Source organism: Ursus arctos, unplaced genomic scaffold, assembly GCF_023065955.2.
Source record: "Ursus arctos isolate Adak ecotype North America unplaced genomic scaffold, UrsArc2.0 scaffold_19, whole genome shotgun sequence".
Taxonomy (NCBI): domain Eukaryota; kingdom Metazoa; phylum Chordata; class Mammalia; order Carnivora; family Ursidae; genus Ursus; species Ursus arctos.
This window is the reverse complement of record NW_026622863.1, coordinates 54,695,869-54,720,966: the sequence shown is the minus strand read 5'-3', so window position 1 is coordinate 54,720,966 and position 25,098 is coordinate 54,695,869. Positions and strand designations below refer to the sequence as shown.

The window sequence follows — 25,098 nt, the reverse complement described above, 5'->3', positions numbered from 1 at the left end:
GATCCCAAGTTGAGTACCCCAAATCATAGGATTGTGTAGTTTAGGGAAAAGTTGGGGGGGGGGGCAAGGGTGGTAGATAAGAGATTAGGAGTGCCTTAGTTAGAATCTCTAGATTCCTGACTGAAATCTGGAAGACAACAGCTATGAACTGGGGATCTCTTATTTTGAGGACCCGGTGTTGGAGGGGTCCGAGTTCCAGGCTAGATGTGGAAGAGGGTCTGTAATTGGGAGTCCTAGCATGGAAGCTGGAGCCCAGAATCTCTGGTAGGGAATTTGGGGATCTTGTGGTGGTGCATGAGGGGATGGGGCTCCTGGGCTTCCTGATTTGGGGTTTTAGGGTTCAGAGCACTGATCCCTAGTTTCAAGGATAGTCTAGGGTACTCTGGTTAGGGTGCTGAGTTGGAGGGGAAGGGGATCCCAGACCATGGTTTTGACATTCGGGAGTCTCTAGCCAAAATTCAGGCTCCAGGTCTCGGGGTCCCAGTGTTCTGGGATCCAGCAGTCTGAGATGGAGTCCCAGCATCCCAGGTTCAGGACCCTGCCTGGATCTGTGATGGGGGGAATTAGGGTTTTGGAATCTTAAATCTGAGTTGTGAGCTGTGATCACAGATTGGGGTACCAAATTGAGGTCAAGGCACAGGATCCAAGTTAAAAGGTCATGGGTCACGGTATTGGTGTTAGAATTGGGTATTAAAGGTCAAGATAAGAGTCCAAAGGCTTAAGCTTAGGTTTATAGACCTCTCTGCTCAGGTCTTGGTTAGTGGGTCCTTGGTTAGTAGGACCCTTAGTTAGGGTTCTGGTTAGTGACCTACTTGGGAGATTTCTGGTAATTTTTTAGCAGAGTCCAAAAGAAAGGCGTCAGGGTGCCAGGAGTCAGGCTTGGGGGACTTTGCCTGGTGCCAGTGTTGAGAGGCCCTGTCGGTGCAATAGTTTCTGAGCCCAGGCTCAAGGTTAGTGATTCTGGTGAGGGCCGGCGTGTAGGGTTAAGGTCTCCGGTCAGGGCATAAGGTTAGGATTGGACGGCCTGGTTCTGGCATTGAGAATATGGAAGGTGAATTTCTAGTCAGAGTTACAATATTTGGGCTCCAGGTCCAGACACACGCTTGGAGCTAAGATTCAGTCTCTGGATCTGGGCTGAAGGTTATGGTTGGAAATCTCTCCTGGGGGCAGGGGTCTGCTGTGGCATCTCTCATCAGTATCCAGAGCCAGAACAGAAGTGTCAGGTCTGGGAAGACCAGTCCCGGGGCTGACGGTCAACAGTCGGCGTCGCCGGTTCAAATCCAGAAATGGGGTCACGGGTTAGGGCACAGAGGTCAGATTTGAGACGTTTCGGCGCAAGAAATGGTGCCTCTGGCTTGGGATCCGTGTCCCAGGTGGCTGCGCGGGGCTGGGGACTCTAGTTAGTCCCATCGGGGCTCTCCAAGGCCGCGGCTTCCCGTGTCTCAGGCCCCGCAGGGCGCCCCCCGCCGCTGAGGATGGGTCACTGCAGCAGCCGCGCCCTGACCCTGCTGAGCAGCGTGTTCGGCGCGTGCGGCCTGCTGCTGGTGGGCATCGCGGTCAGCACTGACTACTGGCTGTACATGGAGGAGGGCACGGTGCTGCCGCAGAACCAGACCACGGAGGTCAAGATGGCCCTGCACGCCGGCCTCTGGCGAGTCTGCTTCTTCGCAGGTACAGACCCCACGAGTCCGCCTTGCCTGGGACCCAGGGTCCTTATCCGCCCTTCCATCCCTGGGGTTCCAGAAACCCAGAAACGGATCCTGTTTCTCTCCTGGGGAGGCGCATTTCCACCTGGAGACCCGGTTTCCAGCCCTTAATTTCCTGGATCTAAGAGCCCCCACGCCAAGTCTCTGATCCCTGGGGATTTACTGCCTAGAAGCAATAGTTAAGAAGCAGAGCTTGTCCCCTGCACAGTTCCAGGGCTGAATGGGCAGAATAAAAAAATCCACGCCTCCCAGCGACCACTGAGACCCTCCGCCTCGGAATCCCAGCCCCCATCCTCTTTTTTTTTTTTTTTTAAGATTTTATTTATTTATTTGGCACACAGAGAGAGACAGCAAGAGAGGGAACACAAGCAGGGGGAGTGGGAGAGGGAGAAGCAGGCTTCCCACCGAGCGGGGAGCCCTATGCGGGGCTCGATCCCAGGAACCTGGGACCATGACCTGAGCCGAAGGCAGACACTCAACACTGAGCCACCCAGGCGCCCCCCCCCCCCATCTTCTTTAGGGATTCAGGAGTTCTGGCCCACAGCCCCTCCTCATCGGGACCCAGGGTTCCAGCCTTGTCCTCCGTCCCTGGATCTCCAGGGAAGCTCGAAGGAGGAGCTACCAGACCTCCTGTGCACCCCCTTCTGTGACCCCCCCTAAGAACAGTATAGACAGTCACCCCCGGATTAAGCCTCACATACCCATCCCAGAGTCTCCACACTGTGCCACCTGCCCCTCACTGCCCCTCCAGAGCTCAGGAGCCTCTCATCTAGCTTTGCCTTCGTATCTTACCCCCAGGCCGGGAGAAGGGTCGCTGTGTGGCCTCGGAGTATTTCCTCGAACCGGAGATCAACTTGGTGACGGAAAACACGGAGAATATTCTGAGTGAGGAGAAGCAGGGAGCCTAGACAAGGGGTGGGGGCGAGTCCTGGGAAAAAGGGCAGCAGCAGGAAAGGGGTGGGGTGGAGGGGAAGGAGTGGAGGCTTGAAAGAAGGCAGTGGTTGGGTGAAGAGGAGGAGCCAGATCGATGGGGCGGGGCCTGGGTGGGTGGAGCCCACTGGAACGGGGTGCGGTCAAACTGAGGGGGTGTGGCCTGGGTGAAGGGGTGGGATCAGCAATGGAAGTATCAGAAAGGGGAGGAGCCACCTAGAGGGGCGGAGCGGTGGAAGAGGGGCCAGGGGAATGGGGAGGTGTCACCCCCCCACGTCACTCCTCACCCCTGTCTCTCCCTGTCCCCTTCCCTCAGAGACGGTGCGCACGGCCACCCCGTTCCCCATGGTCAGTCTCTTCCTAGTGTTCACGGCCTTCGTCATCAGTAACATCGGCCACATCCGCCCACAGAGGACCATTCTGGCCTTCGTTTCTGGCATCTTCTTCATCCTGTCGGGTGAGCCCAAGGAAGGGACTTAGGGCCTGGGGACTATTTTCAGTTCCAGGAACCTGTGGTCCCTCCTTCACTCAGAAAGCTGCTTCCTTGCTGTGTGATCCTCGAGGGGTTGCACAAACCTCTCTGAGCCCCACTTTCCTTCTCTGTGAAGTGGAGATCGCAGCACCCATTTCACAGCGTGTGGGGGAGCCCCAGTCATAGCGCGTGTTTCAGGTGCTGATCAGGTACGGGGCTCTGTCCCGATACTCACCACAACCCTGGGAGGGAACCGCTATTAATAGCCGCATTGTGCGGATACGGAAACAGACGCTCAGAGAGCTGAAGTCATCTGCTCAGGTCCGCGCAGCCAGGGAGACACGGAGCTGGGACCAGACACTTGCCCTTCACCTCCACAGGCTGAGTTTTTTCACCCCTCCTGATATTTTAGCAGTTAACATATTTCAAAGCGCTTTATTTCTTGTGCACCATTTTATTTGAAAATTTTTCAAACAGAAAAGTGGAAAGAATTTTGGAGCGAGCACCCATGTACCCACCACTTAGAGTCAACCCTTACCCTATGACAAGACTGGCTTTGTCCTGGATCTGTCCATCTGTCTGTCCACCGTATTATGATCTCTGTATGCATTTCAGTGGGAGTTGTGGGTGGCCGTACACCTCACCCTGGATACGCCACCTTGCATGTCGTCAGCTGCATTTCAGTATTTGTCTTTGTTATTTTTTCTTTCGAGATACGAGGCTCTTGTGCGTGAGGGATCTCACACCCTTCCCATAACATCTCTGCCGTGGAGTTATTATTAGCACTCACTTGATAAAACGGGGGCACCGAGGCCCACAGTTGTGCAGGGAGTTGCCCAAGACACCAGCTTGAGCTGGAGCCGGGGGACCGAGTGTCCTGAGCTCCGGAGCAGGGTTCTTGCTCAGGAGTCACCTACCCCCAATGTCAGCACTGTCTGGTCCAATTCAGTCCCTCTGGGCTCAGGTCAGGCCAGGTCAACCCAGCCCTAATGCATTTAACTCACCCATCCGGGCCAACTCAGCCCAGTCCATTCTGACTCCATTCGAATTGATTCAGCATCATTTCATCAAACTCCGTTCGGGTCCTTTTCATTCAGTTGATATTTCATGAACAAACCCCACTTACGGCTCATTTCCGTTCTGTCCCCTGGGGCCTGCACTGGGATCCCTGTTTAGAGTTGGCCAAGAGTTGAAGACGATCGTTGCCTATCCCCAGTCTCATCCCGCTCCTCACCCAGCTAAACCTCCCCCATGCCTCCCACCTAACCTGATGAGACTTTTTCCCGAGAAACCAGGGTGCGACCTCCCTGTAAACTTGAATTGTGGCGTGTGGAGCCAGACACGGAGCTAAAATAAGACATGTACAATATCACCATCCCAGAGCGTCAGAGCAGAAAGGTCTCATCATTTTTCATATGGAAAAACAGTGGCCTAGAGAGAGAGAAAGTGGGACAAGGGTAGGAAGCATGGAGATTCTAATTCAATCCACCCAAAACACTGGAAGGGAGTTCCCATTGTTTGCTGTTCACAGAAGGGCAACATAGCTCTCCGGCAGAGGGACGGCTGGCACAGAGGGTGTTCTCATCCCCAAACCCACACTCACGCTCCTGCAATGCCCCAGGACCTGACTTCCCAGGGTCAGAATGACGATCAATGGTGCTGTCAGGGCTGGAGGTCAGGCCTCCGATGTAACGATAGAGTAATTTGGGGGGATTGAACCCCACTTCCTGAAGCCCTTCCTCGAGTTCCTGTCATAGACTACGTCCTGTGCACCCCACTTCAAGGAGTCCGTCATGCGCTTTCAAGGTTGTGGGATGTAGTGGCTGACGGTCCGTGCTGCTGTGACCCTACAAAGACCTGGGTGTGAATTCTCTACCTTAACTGTATGGGCTTTCCGTGGTCCTGAAAGCCTATTGTTCTAAGGCCGGGTTGTTTCTATTCGGCCTGGAATGTAGGTGATTCTTGCCTGCTGTACAATCCTGAAAGAGAGGAGGGGTGAGGGGGGAGACAGGGGGTGGGAGTTGGATTACAGAGAAAAGAAGGGGGAAAGGAGCCTTCCTTTGTGGAGTTGTCGAGAGGACAAATCCTGGTCAAGGGTTGGCAAAACCTGTGTAGGGCCGAATAGTAAATATTTCAGGCTTTGTGAGCCATAGGATGGTCATGGCAAAGCAAGCAGAGGGGAAGTGGTGGGCCTGGCTGTGTCGCAGTGGACCCCAAAATTTGAATTCCGTGTAATTTTCATGAGCCATGAAATATTCTTCTTCTTTCGTTTTGTCCCCCACTCCAACCCCTGGCAACTTTTATAAATGTGAAACCATGCTTAGTTCGAAAACCATGCAAAAACAGGTGCAGGGACATGTGGTCGTTTGCTGAGACCCCTGGTCTCCGTCATAGATGTGAAGGGCCGACCCAGTGCCCGGTAAACATGAACATATGCACATTCATAGTAGTAATGACAGCAACGGCACTTGATTGAGTGCCGTGCTTGGGGGAAGCTCTAAGTGCTTTGTGCAAATCAAGTGATCTCTTTTCCTTGACCTTGTAAGGCAGATGGCCTTGTTATTGTCATTCTCCAGCTGAGGAATCGGAGGTGCGCAGAGGTTCAGTTGCTCCGCAGCGGAAGCAGGATTCCCACCCAGGCCTTCACCGTGGCGCTATACCGCCCTCCACAATTAATAACCACCAAAAACGGGGCACTTGGCTGGCTCAGTCGGTAGAGCGTGCCACTCTTGATCTCAGGGTCACGAGTTCGACCCCCATATTGGGCATAGAGATTACTTTAAAAAATAGGGTAATAAAAAAAAATTAAAAGTTTTTAAAAAAATCATAAAAATGGGTGGCTCAGTCAGTTGAGCATCCGACTCTTGACTTCAGCTCAGGTCTTGATCTCAGGGTCATGAGTTCAAGCCCTGCCATTGGGCTCCACGCTGGGCTTGGGGCCTACTTTAAAAAAAAATCATAAAAATTAAGGAGATTTAAAAGGAGAGGGAAGGATGATAGTACCAGCATCTTAGATCTGGAAACAGAATCATCTAGTCCAACTAGTTCATGTTCCCAGGACTTGGAGAGACAGGAGTTGCCTAAGGGCTGGTAGATAGTGGCATTGGCATTTAATTCTGGAGAAAGCGGTGGGAGCGTCGGGCAGAGGAGGGACAGGGTCACCCCTGGGTGTTAAGCATGCTTCAGGGATAGACTAGCAGGAAAGAGATGGGAAATGGGCAAACCAAGGAGGAAGCTTATGCAGTGGTCCTGCAAGAGCAGCTGGGGCTTGAGCTGGGGCTGGGGGTGGAAAGATAAAGGCAAGTGGGTGGCTTTGACAGAGAAAGATATCGACAGAGGAATCAATGGAACCAGATGACTGGCTGGATCTGGTTGGTGAGAGAAGCAGGGAGGAGGCTGAAATGACATTGACTCTTTTTCCAGGTCATAAGAAGCAGGTTTCCCATGCAAAGCTCATACTGACCCCTGACCTTCAACATGTTCTGTGCACGTGCTCTTTCATTTGCTCATCAAACATTTACACACGTGCCCTAGATGGCCAGGCCCTGCACTGAGCACGGAAGGTGTGGCTGAATCCTGGAGAGCTCACATCCAGTCAATTACAAAACAGCCCCAATTACCTGTCCATCAAAACCACACACCTGCTTCAACCCCTTCCGTGCTCAGTGGATTCCCATCGCACGTAGAGTCCATCCAAACTCTCCATGCTGGCTTACAAGGTTTTCGAGGATTTAGCTAATGCCCAGATCTCTGACCTCATTTCCTAACCCACTAACACTCTCTCCATTGCTTACAACCTCAGCCACACTAGCCTCCTTCTATTCCTTGAAAATGTTCATCTCAGCCCCGCATGAAGACTTTACACTCATGAGCCCTCCGCGCTTGGAAGTCTCTTCCTCCTGATATTCAAAGGGCTCGAACTTTCTCTCTTCAGAGTTTCTTTCTCTGACAACAGTATGTAATGTTGCCTTGCCCCCACTATGCCATCACTTTGCATGCTTTCTGTTTGATTCGTAGCTATTGTCGCCGTACGTGTTTTCCCTCTCCTACTAGAATGTAAACTCCAAAATACATGGACCTTTATAATCATGCTCTCATTTGTGTCTGCAGAGCCTAGATGGGTTTGCTGGTACGAAGTACACACTGAAATATTTGCATAAGAGAGGGATGATAAGGACCACTAGGGCATTCTGGGAAAGGGGAGGATGCATTAACTTGGCACAGTAGGGTGGTGGGGAGGGGGGAATGACCTGGGAGGGCTTCCAAGAGGAGGTGACATCTGAGTAGATGAAGCTGAAAGGGTGAGGCAGAATTTTCCAAGTGAAGAAAGAATAGCACCTTGTATGGAGGTGCAAGTCACAGCATGTGTTAATGCCCTAGAAAGCCTGGAAGACAGGTAGACGCGTGTGCAGCCCTCCATGATCCTAAAGCCTATTGTTCTAAGGCCAGGTTGTTTCTATTCAGCCTGCAGTGTAGGTGATTCTTGCCTACTGTGCAATCCTGAAACAGAGGTGGGGTGAGGGGGGAGAGGGAGTGGGAGTTGGATTACAGAGAAAGGAAGGGGGAAAGGAGGGAGGAAAAGGGGGAAAGGAGATTATTTTTAGAGAACCAGAGCCACTATAAAATGTCCAGGAAGTAGAAAGAATGACAAGAATAACTTACCGTTTGCAATTGTTTTCACGTGATTTTCAATTACTAAAAACAAAAACAAAAGCAAAAAAGAACAGCAAAAGATTCTTTCTCTTTGGAAATATCTGTTTCCTTATCAACCCTTGCTCCTGACTCGCCTTACAGAGAATGTTTGTTACTTAGAACCATGATGTGAAACATGGAACTTAGGGTGAGGTTGGGTGGTTAGCAGGAATCAGATCATAGTCTGGAATGGTCAGGCTGCAGAATGAAAACCTTCTCCTCTGGACAGTAGGGAGCCAAGGAAGAATTTCTTTTCTTTTCTTTTCTTTTCTTTTCTTTTCTTTTCTTTTCTTTTCTTTTCTTTTCTTTTCTTTTCTATCTTTTCTCTTCTCTTCTCTTCTCTTCTCTTCTCTTCTTTTACAGAGAGAGAGCAAGAGAGCACAAGCAGGGGGAGCAGCAGAGAGAGAGTGAGAACCAGACTCCCCACTGAGTGGGGAGCCTGATATGGGGCTCAGTCTCAGGACCCTGGGATCATGACCTGAGCCAAAGGTGGATGCCTAATGGACTGAGCCACCCAGGTGCCCCCCAAGGAAGAGTTTTGATGAGAGAAGGATAGAGTTCGTGTGGGTTTTAGAAAGAACCAGAATCTGGGGCGCCTGGGTGGCTCAGTCGTTAAGTGTCTGCCTTCGGCTCAGGTCATGATCCCAGGGTCCTGGGATCGAGCCCCACACCAGGCTCCCTGCTCAGAGGGGAGCGTGCTTCTCCCTCTCCCGCTCCCCCTGCTGTGTTCCCTCTCTCGCTGTCTCTCTCGCTGTCAAATAAATAAATAAAATCTTAAAAAAAAAAAAGAAAGAGAGAAAGAAAGAAAGAAAGAAAAGAAAGAAAGAAGGAAAGAAAGAAAGAAAGAAAGAAAGAAAGAAAGAAAGAAAGAAAGAAAGAAAGAAGAAAGAAAGAAAGAACCAGGATCTAAAGCAGGAGATAAGGGATTTAGGGGAAATGGTAAAGCATGGACAATAAGCCTTAACTGGGTCAGAGGACTTGTGGTTGCAAGAAGGGGGTGTGATTTATGAGAGAAGCAGGAAGCAAAATGAACTTGACCTAAGGACTTTGCTGGCTGAGAGAGAGTAAAATCAGGATGACTCCCCTGCATGGGACTAGGGTACCCAAGTGAGTGTGAATTGTGGGTTTCCCCTGCTATCTCTTTTCTTTAAACCTGCTCATCTTCTAGACCTATCTCAGATGCTTTTCCACCACGTAACACGTTATGGGCCCTCTCTTCTTGAATATCAATATTATGGAATACTAGAAATTGAAAGTGCTTTGGAAGGTCAGAGCAAGGAAAGGTTTAATTCTTAGAGGACATGGAGGAATGGTGGGATTTAGCGTGGGTTCAAAGATGGGAAGCAACTCATGAGCTTTTCTAGAAGCTCCAGTTGCTTGGCAAGTACACTTATCCATTCAACTGGTGTTTACTATGTGCTGGATCTTGCGTTAGATGGTAGGGGTACAAGAGGAAACAAGGTAGGCTAGTCCCAAGTATCCTGGTGGGGAGAGTGCTTGGGGGGGGGCGTTATTTTATCACAATCACTCCAATTTTTTATGAAGATTTTATTTATTCATTTGCAAGAGAGAGAGACAGAGAGAGAGAGAGCACAAGTGGGCGAGAGGCAGAGGGCAGAGGGAGAAGCAGACTCCCCGCTGAGCCAGGAGCCCAACCTGGGGCTCCATCCCGGGACCTGGAGATCACGACCTAAGCTGGAGGCAGACCCTCAACCATCTGAGCCACCCAGGCGCCCCTCAATCACTCCCATTTTCTAATGAAAACTTTGACATTGATAGACGAGTGCAATGAGCACTGTAATACCTCCCTCCACCTACATCCTGCATTTTGCTGATGTTTTTGCCATATTCTCTCTCTCTCTCTCTCTCTCTCTCGACACTTTTTTGGGCCTTAACCATTTCAGAGTAAGTCCCAGGTGTCACGATAGTTCAGCTGTAGGCACTGCAGTATGAGTCTCTGAAGAGGAAGGACATTCTCCTCCTGCACCACCATTCTCACACCAAGAAACTTTGCAGTAATTCCATAGTACAGTTTACCCCATTTGCAGACTGCCCCATTGTTTCAAGAATGCCTTTTATAGCTTTTCCCCCAAAACTGGGACTCGGTCTTGGTTCACACACAGCATTTAGTTCATGTCTCTTTTACTCTAGACTAGTTCCCCCACTATTTTTTTTTTACACTACTGACTTCTAAAATGAATCCCATTATAAAAATATAGAAGGAATAGTATAAATAAATGAAATCCCATGTATCCTTCCCTCCGTTTCAGTAGTTATCAACATATGGCGAATCTTTTTTTAGTCGTACTGCCGTATCTCCCTTCTGCATTTCAGCACATTATTTTAAGGCGGACTCAGCCATTAAATCATGTTATGCACAAATATTTCAGCGTATCCCTGAGAAATAAGTACTTTGTTATTTAACATAGCCATCGTGCCCAAACAATTAGGAATAGCTACTTAATATCGTTTAATGTCTAGTCAGTGTTCAACCTCCCCGCTTGTCCCATAAATAAACGCTTTTTTACAGTTAGTTTGTTGCGAATCAGGATTCAGGTTCCGCTTGTGTATTTAGCTGATAGATCTCAGAAGCCTCTTTTAATTTGTAATAGTCTCTCTCCTATGTTTGCCTTGCCATTTGTCTGTTGAGGAAATCTGGTCATCTGTCTCGTAGAAAGCCCACAGCCCTGAGCTTTCTCCCTGTGCTCTCGTGTTGTGGTTCCAGGCCCTCATTCACCCCAGTGTTTTCCTATTAAACTGTTGTTGATCTGTTGACCTGGTCCAGATTTGTGGGGTTTTGTTTTTTGGTTTTGGTTTTTTGTGTTTTGTTGTTGTTGTTGTTGTTTGGCAAAAAATACTTCATAGATAGGGGGTGCTGTTTCCATCCGACCACACTGCATCCAGAGACGTAACGCCCGGTGGTCTCTCCTCGAGATGTTAAGGATGATCACTGGTTCGAGCGTTACCAGCTCGGCCCACGTCACTGTCCTTTTGGAGACCGCAGACCAGGGTGTCGCGCAGAATGCCCCACAGCCTAGATTGATTTGACTGTCTTCCCATGGCATCATTCGATTTGCTCCTGTTTCCTCGTGTTCTCTGTAACCTGGAAGTTCTGTCTAGACTAGAGGCCTTATTAGATTCGGGTTAAACAGGTTTGGCACGCAGGTGCAGACCTGGTGCCTGTTCCTTATCTGCCAGCCCTTCGGTGGTGAATACTGTCAGGTTGCTCGCGGGGAGGGGGACAAAGTTTGAACCCTTGATAAAGGCGGTGATCATCAGGGCTGTTCACTGAAAAGGTACATTTTCCTCTTTCCAATTAATAAGTGGTTTGCAGGGTGATACTTTGGTACCTTGGGGAGGTAAAATCCTCCCCTATTTTGTTGAAATTTGGTGGGGGGAATTTAAACCTACAGAAAAAGTTGCAAAAATAATATAGTGAGCTCTCATATACCCCTTATCTGGACCAAATTTTAACATTTTGCCACATTTGCTTTCTCTGTGTGTGTGTGTGTGTGTGTGTGTGTGTATTTTATCTGAGATCTTTCTTTCTTTATTTTTGTATCTGAGATATTTATAAACACAAATATACGAACCATTTGAACATAAGTTGCAAACACTTCACCTCTAAATACTTCAGCAAGTATCTCCTAAAAACGTGCATTCCCTTTTCTGGCCACAGCACAATAATCAAATTCAGGAAGTTTAGCATTTATACAGTATTCTAGCTAAAGCACTGTCCGTGTTCAAATGTCACCGATTGCCCCAATATTGTCTTGTATAGTCATTTCCCCCCCAATTCAGTATGCAATCTAGGATCATGCTTTGTATGTCCTTGTCCCGTCTCTTTTGTCGTCTTTTATCTTTTGTATAGTTCCTGTGCCTTTTTAAAAAAGAAATATCTTTCATGTTGACTTTTTTTTGAAGAGAGCAGCCGGGCGTCTAGCAGGATGCCCACGGTTTTCTTCGGAGTGGATTCAGGTTACACATTTTCAGCAGGAACCCTACGTAAGTGGAGTAGTGGCAGGCTCGCATCAGGGGGTAACGCTGTCCGCCCGCCCCGCCGTTGGTAGTGTTAGTTTTGGTCACTTGCTTGAGATGGTATGTTAGGTTCGTTTCCGATTAAGGAAGTTTTTAAAAAAAATCTCTTTGTAATTACTAGATATTCCAGGGGTAGGTTGTGTAGGGCAGTGATTTCATGGCCACTGATGATGCTGGCCGGAATCCTGATATTACTCATAGGGCTGCAAAGTGGGGCTTTTAAATCTGCTGTTCCCATCTATGTGTATACCACTGAAAAGAAGAATTTTCTCTTTTCTTTTATTATGTTTATTTTATTTTACTTATTTATTTTTGAAGATTTTATTTATTTATTTATTTGACAGCGGGAGCCGGCATGAGCTGGGGGAGCAGCAGAGCGAGAGGGAGAAGCAGGCTCCCTGCTGAGCAGAGAACCCCCATGCGATGCGATGCAGGGCTTGATCCCAGGACCCTGAGATCATGACCTGAGCCGAAATCAAGACTCAGCCGCCTACCTGACTGAGCCTCCCAGCTGCCCCAATATATGCCATTACTTCTGTTATTCGTTTTGCTGTTCAAATTGTCCCTAGTTGGACCATCAGGAACCCCCTTCAAACCAGTCCCTGCATCCTCTTCTGATGTGTCCTCCTTGTTTTTTGAGTTGTTCCTTCCTTTGTGGCATAAGTACACTTTTCCTGCCTCTCCCCGAGGCTTCAAATGAGCTATTTCTTCCGGAAGTGCTGGCTTCTTATTTAGTGGGGGATGATATTAGAGACCAAACCTCGCTGCTAGGCGGGCTCATTGCTGCTGGGACGTCACACCGTCTCTAGGACGTCTCAGGACACAAACTGCAGAATTACGTGCTTGTAGAACAGGCTGTTTAGTGGCAGCCCAGGTCTTCTTCATCTTACCCCATTCTGATCTGTGCCTTCCCTTTTTCGGAACCAGAATCCAGCTCCTAAATATCACTATATTTGCAAATGTGCTCTGTCCTATACTGCTTAAGGGCTGCTATCTCTAAGCCACTCCCCCGGAAATGTACTAAGTAAGGTTCAGGATTTCTTTGCAGATCTTTTGTCTTTGGCGTGAAATAGATAATCCAAGTACTGTACTCGAAGTTTACTCAGAACACGACTTTCAGCCCCTCCTGTGGTTGTACCATTCATTTGATATAAAGTTAGCTTCGTTTATTTTTGTTTGTATCCAATTTTCGGTTCTTTCCCCATCCTTGTTGATTTTAGCTTTTGAATATATAAAATATTAGCATTCTTCCAAAGGTCCAAATCATGCAAAAACATGTGCTGAGAGGAGTGTCGCTTCCTGCCTGTTCTCACTTACCTCCTGCAGGTAATCAGCCTCCTTTGTTTGTTTTCCTTACTGTGTCTCTTTTTGCAAAAATGGGCAGATGTACATATGTATTTCACTTATTTTTTTGCTTGAAAGCTAGCATCCTGTGTACTCTTTTGTGCGTTACTTTTTTTTTTTAAGTGAGTGATAGAGTCTGGAACTCTCATTGAACTCCACTCCAGTTCCCAGAGACCTCCCTCATTCTCATTTCACAGTGGCACGGCACTCTGCTCCGTGATGCTTTACGGTTTATCCCACTAATCCTCTGTGTACATTCACGTAGGTCGTTTCCAGTATTTTCAGTTCCGGGTAATGAGGTGAATTAACATGCGTCTGTGTGCTTTTGTATGGATGGCCAGATAGCTTCAGGGTAAATTCTTACGAGTGCGATTGCCGAGTTAAAAGACAGATACACGTGTGGTTTTGTTAGACATGGCCAGATTCCCCTCCGCTGGGGCTGGGCTGTTCTGCAGTCCCACCAGCAACACATAAGAGCTTCTGCTTCCCTGGCCTCACCAAAAGCGTATGTTGTGAAGCTTTTTAACTTTTTTTTTTTTTAAGATTTTATTTATTTATTTGACAGAGAGAGAGACAGCCAGGGAGAGAGGGAACACAAGCAGGGGGAGTGGGAGAGGAAGAAGCAGGCTCCCAGTGGAGCAGGGAGCCTGATGTGGGGCTCGATCCCAGGACCCTGGCATTATGACATGAGCCGAAGGCAGATGCTCAATGACTGAGCCACCCAGGCGTCCTGCTTTTTAATTTTCGATGACCTGATGGATGATGAATGGCATCTTTTCACAGTTTCCATCAGCATTTTTTAATTCTAAGTAAAGGAGCAGTTTTTGAAAAGATGTTGGGGGAAGGGAGCAAGGGGAGGGGCAGAGGGAGAGAGAGAGGGAGAGAGAGAGAGAGAATCCTCAAGCGGACTCCCTGCTGAGCATGGAGCCCTACACGGAGCTCGATCCTAAGATCCTGAGATCACGACCTGAGCCAAACTCAAGAGTTGGCCATTTAACTGACTGAGCCACCCAGGTGTCCCCACGTTTTTCTTTTTAAACAAGGAGCTCAAAGAAGTCCTTTCTAAAGAAGTGACAAGGGAGGAGAGATGTAAATGAAGTGAAAGAGAGACGTGGAGAAATCTGGAGGAAGAGTATTTCAGTTGGAGGTAACAGCAAGAGCAAAGGCCCTGAGGCAGAAATAAACTTGATGTGTTCAAGGAAGGGTGAGGAAGTCGTGTGATCTAAGTAGAAGGACCAAGGAGAAACAGACCAGGGATGAGGCTGGTGGGGCTCAGACCACATAACGCATTGCAGTCCAGGGGTCATGGAAGTTTTTCTGTAAAAGGCTGGATAGTGAACATTTTCAGCTTTACTGGCTGTACAGTTTCTCCACAACTGTTTAACCTTGCCACTGCAGGCGTAGGCTACACGGAAGCAAAGGGGTGTGGCTGGGTGCCAGTAACGTTTTATTTATAGACCCTGACATGAGGAATCCGTATACTTTCTAAACCGAGATATTACAATTCACAAAATACAAAGTTCACATAATTCGGTGGTTTTAGTATATTTGCAAGGTTGTGCGACGATCCCCGTTACCTGGTTTCGCAACATTTTCATCACCCCAGCAAGAAACCTCATACCCTTTAAAGACAGCCAGTGGGAATCTCCCCTCCACCCCGCTCCTTGGCAACCACGAATCCACTTTCTCTCTCTATGGATTTGCCTATTTTCGACATGGCATATAAATGGGACCATACAGTACGCATCTGCCTTCTTTCTTTTAGCTTATTTTCCAAGTTCATCCATGTGGCAGTATAAATCAGGGCTTCATTCCTTTTTTTGGCTGAATAATATTCCTTTATAGGGCTAGACCACATTTTGTTTATTCATTTAGTTGATAGACACTTGGGTTGTTTCCACTTTTCGGCTATTATGAAGAATCCTGCTGCAAACATTCATGCGAAGTTTTTGTGCGAACATATGTTTCCCATTCTCTTGGGTAGAGATACCTAGCAGTGGAATCACTGGGTCATGTGGTAATTCTATCTTTACCACTTTGAGGAACTGCCAAATGAAATTCATGTACTTTTTACATGCCACAAAATATCATTCTTCTTTTGATTTTTTTTCAACAATTTAATCGTGTAAAAGCCATTCTTAGCTAGTAGGTCATACAAAAACAGGAGGTGGGCTGGATGGAGCCCATGGGCCGTCATTGGCGGACCTCTGTTGGAGGCAATGGAAGGAATTTAGATTTATTCTGGGTGTGATGGGCACACAAATGTTTATTTGTAGGATTCTGGGGGAAGATGCTGATGCGCTGACTTGGAGTGGCTTAGGGCAGGAGACCTTATGACCTCCTTAAGCCACACGTGGCATGGCTGTTGTTTAAAAGAGGTTCGACTTGAGGAAGTGATATTTGCCTCTTAAGACTTCTCGACCCAGACACCTCCTCTCCACTTTCTCCATGTGCCTCTGTTCCCTCAACTGTCAGTGTTGATAAAAATGATACTTTTGAGGAAGGACCGTTGGAAGGTTTGAATAAGTTAATACATATACAACACTGAGAACAGTGCCTGGCACAGGGCAAGACCTATATAAGTAGCTGCTATTATTTTATTAATATTATCATTGATGTCGTTGCTATTATTATTATTCACAGTGTCAACTCTGGCCTCGTCCTCTTCGCCCCTGGAATGTCACAACTAGTCTCTCCCTCCAGTCTCTTCCCAGAACCAACTATCCCCCAAGGGTTCTTCTAACACTCCAATCTGACCCTGTCCTTCCTCTGCTCCAGACCTTCCATGGCTCCCTAGTGCCCTTAGCATCGATGCCAAGCTCCTCAGCTTGGCATTTGAGACGCATCATGGCCATGTCTGTGCCCCTTTCTCTGGCCTCATATTTTGTGGCTGTGGTCCATGTTTTGGCTATACGGAGGGATCAGTTTGGTGCTTCCTCTCCAACCCTTTGGCCCTGCTGTTCCCTCTGTCTGCAGTGGTATAACTGTGTACTCTTCTCCCCGGGCCTCATCCTTTAGGATTTGGACAAAGGCCCTTCTTCCAGAAAGCTTTCCTTGACTTCCCCTGCCCCTCCCCTAGGTGGGTTGGTGCCTCTTCTGGACCCACAGAACTCTGTGCTACTTCCCTTACTGCGCATGTCACCGTGTATGTGACTATCGACCAATGTCCATATTTGCCTTCCCCAATTGCGCTGTGAACTCCTGGACTTGGACGGGAGATTAGGGGAGGGGGGAAAGAAGAAATTCATTCATCTCTGGGATCCCTGCAGCCAGCCTAGGCCCAGCACACAAGGGGCTTCAAAAAATGGAATTTAGTTCAGGACGGAGCAGGGAGGAAAGGGGAGGGGATGGCAGTGAGATGGGGGAGGGGGTGGGGCCGGGGAGAGGGATCCACTGCTAAGGGACCAAGGGCACCCTCTGCTCCCCAGGCCTCTCCTTGGTGGTGGGCTTGGTTCTCTACATTTCCAGCATCAATGACGAGGTCATGAACAGGCCCAGCAGCTCTGAGCAGTATTTCCACTATCGCTATGGGTGGTCTTTTGCCTTCGCTGCTTCCTCCTTCCTACTCAAAGAGGTGATGTCTGTGGGGCCCAGATGGAGAGGGGTCTGGGGGGGGGGCTCTTTCCTGGGTCCAGGAGGAAGAGGAAACTGGGGGTGTAGACTCTGGATTTAAAAGGGAGGTGGCTGAGGGCCTCACCCCTGGTCCTGAAGGAGAAGCCTGGCAGCTCCCAGCTTGTGGGGTCCTGGTGGGGGGAGGGGCTGGAGGCCTGGGCTCCTGGGTCTGAGCGAGGAGGGGCTGGGAGGTCTGGAGTCTTGGGGTCCTTGGGAGCTCAGGGCCAGCCTCTGGGACCCTGACCATGCGTTGCCACAGGGGGCTGGCGTGATGTCCGTGTACTTGTTCACCAAGCGCTACGCGGAGGAGGAGATGTACCGTCCCCACCCGGCCTTCTACCGTCCGCGACTCAGCGACTGCTCCGACTACTCGGGCCAGTTTCTGCAGCCCGAGGCGTGGCGCCGCGGCCGCAGCCCCTCCGACATCTCCAGCGACGTCTCCATCCAGATGACGCAGAACTACCCTCCCGCCATCAAGTACCCGGACCACCTGCACATCTCCACCTCGCCCTGCTGAGGCCCGCCCCTCGGCGCTCCCTCCTCCTCCTCCTCTTCTTACTCCTCCTCCTCCTCCTCCTCCTCCTCCTCGGAGGTCTCCGGGCCCCACAGCTCCGCTCCCTCCCTCGGGACTTCTCTTTCCCTCTGGAGGAAGCTGCGCACGCTTTAGCCCCGCCCTCTTCCCGGTGGCCCCGCCCCCTCGTCCTAGCCCCTCCTACTTTCCAAGGGCTCCTCCCCCTTCGGGGCCTCACGACCTCCTCGGTCCGATCCACTCGCAGACGGCCCCGCCCCTTCTCCCCTGGGGCCCGCCCCTTTCCTCTGGCCCCGCCCCTCCCCTCCCATTTCCGGGCCGCGGATTTTCCTGCTGCGCGCGCTAAGCGCCCGCGGCCCCCGGCGCGCTGGGCAGGCGCCCACCCACCCTGAGCCCACAGCCGGCCGCCTCGCCGCAGGGGCCCTGGGCAGGAGAGCGGGTTCGGCAGCCGCCAGGAATGCCAACCGTCCTCTTCTCGCCCCGGCCCCAACTTCTGTCTTTCCCCGCCCAATCTCATCTCCGGACCTTCCGGGCCCGCGGGTGCAGCGCGCGGTCTTCTTGCTGCGCCCGCAGCTGCGAGGTAGAGTGGGGAGCAGGAGGCCGGGGCGTGCTTAACCTAGTGTCCCCCCTCCCGGTTCTCTGCTCTCCTCGGAGGCCTCGTTCTTCCTCACCGGCTGGGCTCTTCTCGGCCTCCTGAAGGTCACCTGCCTTTTAAGGGGGCGCCGTCGGAAGGATCTCCTTGCTTTCTCAGTTGCCCTTGGCTTCTTTTTCTTCCTCTTCTTCCAGCTCTGTCTCCCTTCCTCCTTTCTACCCGCTCATCCAAAGCCCCTAGGTGCATCTAGCCGCGCACGCCACACGACAGGGATGGAGACCCTAGGGAGGAGGGAATTCCTCCGTGCCATTTCCACACCTGTGCCCGCCTCTTCCCCCTCGAGGCCCCGTCGGGGGAGGGAGAGGCAGTAGCGGGGGTCGAAACCCCCCAAACCTCGAAGTCTTCCATTTTCTGGCACTCCCCCTCATTGAAGTCCCCCTTCCCATCTCAGACCCCCCAACTCTGGCCTCTTTCGAGGGTCCGTCCGCCCCCTTGGACAGATTTGGGGGGAAGGTCACCAGAAACTCGCCCTCCCCCCTTATTAGAGGAGAGGGGGCGAGGTAGCACAGTGTTGTACACGGAACCAGAAAGGCCCCCGGGGTGGGGGGAGGGGGGTAGGGGAGGGACGGGGGCTTTTAGTTTGCATCTTAGGGGGGAGGGGGGAGGGGGGACCGCAGCAGTTAACCTGTCTTTACGCAGCGATTTTTAACGAGGCTGGGGGGAGGGGGGCTTGGGGGTGGGGAAGGGGTGGGTGGGGGGGCCTGGCTCTGTTATTTGCCGTGTATCATATGTAAATACCGACAGAAACTTCAATAAACTTTATTTCAAACACGTCTCCGCCTGCCCGAAGGAGGGGGGAAGGATACAGGGTCTGGGTCCTGGTCTCTGCCCCCAGGGTGGGGGCCTCGAGTCCTGCAGAACAAGGTTAGACTGGTCTTTGTTAAGTTGCTTAATCGTCATAATTATTGACAGCAGCACTTGATAATTCAGCCAGTGTAAAGCATGTAGGACAGCAAATGACACCCGGTCAGGATCAATAAAAATGAACTCTTGGTGTTACCATGACCACTTAGAGTACTGTCGCTATCGCTTGCCTTCCTTCTACATTTACTGCTTCACTGGATTTTCTCCCCAGGCCCACGTGTTGAATTCACTGAAGTCATTTTGCAGATAGGGTCATGGAGGTGAAATGACTCACCCAGGGTCACACAGGCACAAAGTGGCAGAGGCAGAGCTGAAAGTAGGTTCAGCTGTGCCAAAACCTCAGCTTCCTTCCCCTCTCCCTGGGGAGCAGCGGATTCTCCTAAAGCTCTGTTGAGAAATCATTGCTGCGTTTATTGTGCACCTACTATGAGATGCACACTTTCCTCCAGAAAGTGATCTCAGGTGTTCCCCGCGGTCCCGTATCAGAGGCTTCCAAGTGGGCCCTAAGATCTGTGATCTCACCTACTCCACTGAGGGACTGAAAACAGCCTGAATGTTAACTAGCTGCTTCTTGAAGTGTGTTGGGAAGGAAGCAGTGCTAGCCCTTTGGCTCTTTGCCTTATTGGGACTTAGGCTCTTGGGGGCAATCAGGACAGCTCCCAAATCACGACCACACTCACCAAACTGTTACTAGGTGTCTGACACCATGCTGAACACTTTCCATGTGTTCGCTCATTGGATTCTCCCAAACCTCCGGGAACTAGGCATTGCAAACAGCCCCTTCCGTAGATGAAGAAACCAGCACTCAGGGAGATAAGATCACCCCGCTGGTAAGATCCAGAGGAGAATTTCCTGTCTGATCCCAGAACCTCCTCTCTCAAGCCACTCTATTTCACTACCATGACTTTGATGCAAACTCATCCTGTGACCTTGAGAAGTCTTTTAATCTCTGGGGCTTCAGTTTCTTTTTCTGTAAGAAGGAGGGGGGATGGGCTACAAGGACTCCAAATCCCTCTGGCACAGGGAAAGTGGTGGGGGCAGGTTAGCAGACTTCCTGAGGGAAATATTCTGAGTCATTTCCAATGGTTTCAGGAATTTCTGGAGGTCATGCTTGAGATCTGGGATGGCAAATATGTTCCAGCTTCTTTGTCAAGACGAATCGATTCCTACTGGCTGCATGGAGCATGGTGTTGGGAAGGATTTTGAATATGTATCTATCTGCTCAGTGGGAAAGGATGTCCCCGTTGATCGGGTTGATTGGTGCTGTCTGTCGTTCTGATCAATTGGTGCTGTCTGTCTTGCCTGCAGAAAGGGCTGTTTGGGTGCAAGTGCTGGACCTTTGCTGGACATTTGCTCATTTTGTCCCGAACTTAACAACCTCATTCCCTAAAGTTTATGTTCTTTTTAAAAAAGAACCAAGTTTTTTTTTTTTTTTTTTGGTTGTTGTTTTGTCTTTTTACATTTTGAAAATGGAATGGGATCTTAAAGATTTATCTTTAAAAAAAATGCTGTGAAAAGTCAGTCTTACTTCGGACCTCTTGACATCCAGAAGTCCCCCTAGCCCTGAGGTATTATCATCATACCACATGCAATTTCAAAACCTATTTGCATACTGAAGTGTATACACACGTGTTTCAATCCACACACAGGTGAGTATGTAGCTCATACACGTTTATCGGACACAGCATTTATCATCGTATACACACAACTGCACCTGGCCGTGTTTTATGACAGTGTTTCGTGTCAGTTATATAACTCTACCTTATTGTTTTTCAAGGATGCTTAATAACGACCGTTTGCATAAATTAATTGCATAATTTATCGACTGCTTCCCATGTGCCAGCCACTTTGCATTCAATAACCCAGGGAAGCTGGTGCTTTTCTTTTCATCCCCATTTTATAAAGGAGATCCTGGAGGTGCAGAGAGGTAAATTAACCTTTTCCTGGTCACACAGCTCGTAAGTGGTCAAGCTAAGAGTCGAATCCTGGGGGGGTCTCCTGAACTGACCGCACTTAACCGCGAAGCTGTATGCCTCCGAGTACACTGAAGCCGCGTAGTTCCTTCTAGTCACCTGTCATTGTTTTGTTTATTTTAAGAAGGCTCCGGCTTGAACTCAAGACCCTGAGATTGAGAGTCGCACGCTCTATGGACTGAGCCAACCAGGTACCCCATCTATCATCATTCTTATACTGTGTTACCCAGTCACTTAATTCACAGAATAATACCACATATGTTAGTGGTCCTCGAAGTGTGGCCCCGGGACCCTGGGGCATCCTTGAGACCTGGTGACGGGGTCCACGAGGTCAAAACCACTTTGACAAGAATCCTAAGCTATGGTTTGCCTTTTTCACTTTCAGTCTGTCATGAATGTGTAGGGTCCAGAGTCTTTCTGTGGCTTCACAACGGGTGGGACCACAATAGAGTGAATGCAGAAGCAGATATGAGAACCCCACTTCCTTCCAGTAGCCCAAACATTGAGTAGATTCTCAAAAATATAAGCCAACACCACTATGTTTGGGAAAATACAATATTTTTCACTAAAATAAGTTGTCTATGTAAACAGCCAGTGAGTTTATGATTTTACTGAAGTTAATACAGATTGTTATGTCTCTTCTGTTCGAATTTTGAATATGTTACATGTCAATAGACACAGTCCACAGAAACAAATGCTTTTGGGGTCCCCTGCAATTTTTAAGCATATAGAGGGGTCCCGAGACCAAACGTGCTAAGCATTGCTGCTTTTTGTCGTGGAGGCAAAGCACGTCAGATACAGAGATTCACCTCATTTCTTTCCACGGCTGTGTGTGTGTGTGTGTGTCCCTTGAATGGAGGTAACTTATTTTAGCAACAAACTCATTTTTATTATAAGTTTAATACCTAGTCATGAATTTCAAATTTAAGCAGCAGAGAAGGACGGAAAGAAAAAAGTGCCTTTCATCTTCTCATGGATGCCAACCCCAGCCTCATTTCCCGAAGGGAATGATTGCTATCACTTCTGATTATGCCCCTGGGGGGACATTTCTGGGTGTCACCGTTGGGGGGGTGCTGTTGGCCTCTGGTGGGTAGAGGCCAGGGATGCTACGGAATGCCCTGAAGCCCAGGATTATGCCCACTAGAAAGCACGATCGGGTCCAAGATGTGCTCAGCTTGAGGAAATCTGCCCTGGAGGACAGCTATGCATCCTCGTGCTTTCCCTTGCTTTTTTTTTTTTTGTTTGTTTTTATTGACCCAAATGAGATTTTGTTAAATCTGTCAATAGGCATGAGTCTTAACTCATATGGGGGTTAGGGGTCCCTTCAAGAACAGGAGAAAAGCTATCGACCTCCAGAAAAGAATACCCACATTCACAAAATTTCACAGACAATTTTCAGAGCTCCACAGACACCCCCAAACCCTGCCAGAATTCCTCGGATGTGTGACTTTGAATCATAGTCCCCGGACATCCCATCCGGCGCGAGATCACTACCCACACCCCCTCCCCATCCCCTCTAGACAAGAGGACAAAGTGCCCAGAGCACGAGAGTTAGGTTCTGGGGTCCCTTGGGAGGCAAGGAAAAGCAAGGACTGGAACCCAGGCCACCTGATTCCTCAGCGCTGGAATATTTCCACTTCACCCTAAATGAGGACATTTTAGAAACGCTGATCTTCTCTTCCTGGTACAGCGGGAAAACACGCCACCACCACTCTGTTCCTCTTGAGAAAACACAAAGGCCCCAGCTGTTGTTGACGAGATACACTCAAGCACCTGGGAGAATGCACACTCAGGATATGAGGCGGGAGAGGGGTTGGGCAGGGATGGGAGGCTGTAATTGGCTGCCAGAGGACCCTAGACTATGTATCCCTTGTCTTCCACTCCTTCCTCCGTCCATCTCTCCGTCCATCCGTTCAGCACCTGCGGACCGAGGCTTCCTATTTACCAAAACGGGGCACTGGGGGATAGCGAAGTGAACCAGCCCTGTGCCTGTCTCGAACAGCCCCCACTCTGCTGGGGGGACAGATGGACAGGCCAGTCACAATGCAGGGTAGTCACCCTGCCCTAAGGGGGGCACGACAGGGCATGGGGGAAGGGCAGCTCTATCCTCTGATGCAGCCTTGGGGGGTCAGGGAAGGCTTCCCGGAGGAAGGAGCATTTCCGTGCAGACTTCAGGTGGGAGATGGAAGAAGATTCCAAGAGATGGAAGAGGTGGAAGGGGGTTCCAGGCAAGGGGGCCACACTCAGGAACCTCAGGAGTGTGAAGGAGCTGAGCAGAGTGGGGAAACCACCCCAGTCTGTGGAAGGCCACCATGGGAATGGCATAAGACAAGACTGGCGTTCTTGACAAAGGACATGGGTGAAGAGCTTCTATTTTCTCCTGAGGGCAATAGGGAGCCATAGGAGAATTTTGAGCAGAGGAGGGAAAAGTTCCGCTCTGAGTGTTAGAGAGTCTTTAGGGGCCGAGTGAAAATCGGGCTGGAGGGAGACCAGGGGCATTGGCTGGTGGGGCAGTCCAGACTAGAGCAGGACAGAGAGAAGGGGATGGATAGGAAAGGGATCCAGGAGGGAGAGGGGCCCGCACACAGGGACTGACTGGTTGTGGGAGTGAGGGAGAGGGAGATACGGAGAGGGGGCACTAAGGCACCATTGGCTGAGCTGCCCGTGTGACCTTCACGGTGCAATGTGACTTACAGAGTCTATTAGTTACGGGCTGCCACGTAACAAGTGACCACAAATGGCGTGGCTTCAAGCAACATGTGTTTATTACCTCATACCCTCCTTGGCTCAGGAAGCCAGTACAGTGCACGGCGTCCTCTGCTTGGGGTTTCCCACGGCTGCAATCAGGATGCCGGCTGGCCGCATCCTCATCTGGAAGTTCGATAAGGGAGAAGCCCATCCCCAACCTCGCTCAGGAGATAGAGATCACTTCCCTGGGATTGCAGGGCTGACGTTGTTCCCTTGTTCTTGCTAGCAGATGGCATCCTCAGCTCTTCACCACGTGGCCCTCTCTGTAACGGGACAGCAGGAGAATCGCTTGCTCTGAATCTCTGCCACTTCTGGACCCTTTGCAAAGAGATCACCTGATTAGGTAAGGCCCACCCAGGATCACTTCCCCTTGGATTAACTACAAGTCAGTTGATTAGGGACCTTAATTACATGTGCAAAATCCCTTCATCTTGCCATATAATGTAATCTACTCGTGAGAATGACACCTCACCCTATTACAAGCTTGCCCATACCCAAGGGGAGGCAATTCTACAGTGTATGTATGCCGGGGGGTGGGTGGGAATATTGGGGGTCATTTTAGAGTTCTGCTGACCACGTGGGATCAGGGGAAGTAAGGGTGGAGGACCTTCTCGAACCTAGGGGCTTAGCAAACTTATCTCTGATTCTACAGCCTCTAGACCTCTAGATCAAACCCATGGGAGACCTTGGGTAATGGGACATGAATTCATGAGCAAATATAGGAATGAGATCTGAAAGCGGCCTAACCTGTACCTTCTGTGACACCCCTTCTGAAGGGTCCTTCCATGAACTGAAGGGTTGATCCGTGGGTCTAACATTTCTATCTTACAAAACAAAGTCCAGAGATGTACCTCGTTTCTCAAAAGGATAAGCATAGGATCCAGAAATGCGACTTCTAGGTATATGCCCAAGAGATGTGAAAGCTATGTCTGGGGCGCCTGGCTGGCCCAGTTGGTAGAACACACGACTCTTGATCTCAGGGTTGTGAGTTTGAGCCCCACATTGGGTGTAGAGATTACTTTTAGAAAATAAAATCTTTGGGAGCGACTGAGTGGCTCAGTCGGTTAGGCGTCTGCTTTAGGCTCAGGTCATGGTCCCAGGGTCCTGGGATGGAGCCCCGCCTTGGACTCCCTGCTCAGCGGGAGGGAATCTGCTTCTCCCTCTCCCTCTGCCCCCCACACCCCCGTGCTTTCTCTCTCAAATAAATAAATACAATCTTAAAAAATAGTAATAAAAATAAATCCTTTAAAAAAATAAAATCTTTTAAAAACCCCCAAACATAGGCCCATGCAAAAACTCGAACATAGCTGTTCACAGCAGCATTACGTACAATAGCCAAAATGGGGAAATGACCCGAATACCCAATGGATAAGTAGGAGGTAACATAGCCATACAATGGGATGACATTCGTCCGTACAAGGAAAGGAAGTACTGATACATATTACAACATAGATGACCCTTGAAAACGTTGTGCTCAGTAAAAGGAGCTAGACACAAATAAACATACAGTATGAGTCCATATCTATGGAATGGCAGGA

The 25,098-nt window shown here is 49.7% G+C and overlaps 1 protein-coding gene across 1 annotated transcript; it reads left to right on the top strand.

The window, feature by feature from the left end:
• Positions 1–1,452: 1,452 nt before the first annotated feature.
• Positions 1,453–17,410, top strand: CACNG7 (calcium voltage-gated channel auxiliary subunit gamma 7). Its single transcript, XM_026488488.4, has 5 exons — positions 1,453–1,671; positions 2,505–2,591; positions 2,953–3,093; positions 16,611–16,756; positions 17,054–17,410. The coding sequence occupies exons 1-5, from the start codon at positions 1,476–1,478 to the stop codon at positions 17,309–17,311; spliced, it is 828 nt and encodes a 275-aa protein (XP_026344273.1). The 5' UTR covers positions 1,453–1,475; the 3' UTR covers positions 17,312–17,410.
• The last annotated feature ends 7,688 nt before the right edge of the window (positions 17,411–25,098 follow it).

What these genes read in the sequence shown, in the direction of transcription:
- CACNG7 (XM_026488488.4), top strand. Translation starts at nt 1,476, where the DNA reads ATGGGTCACTGCAGCAGCCGCGCCCTGACCCTGCTGAGCAGCGTGTTC. An exon ending in AAACACGGAGAATATTCTGA is followed by an intron (nt 2,592 to 2,952) that starts GTGAGGAGAAGC and finishes CCCTTCCCTCAG; the next exon opens with AGACGGTGCGCACGGCCACC. An exon ending in CATCTTCTTCATCCTGTCGG is followed by an intron (nt 3,094 to 16,610) that starts GTGAGCCCAAGG and finishes TCTGCTCCCCAG; the next exon opens with GCCTCTCCTTGGTGGTGGGC.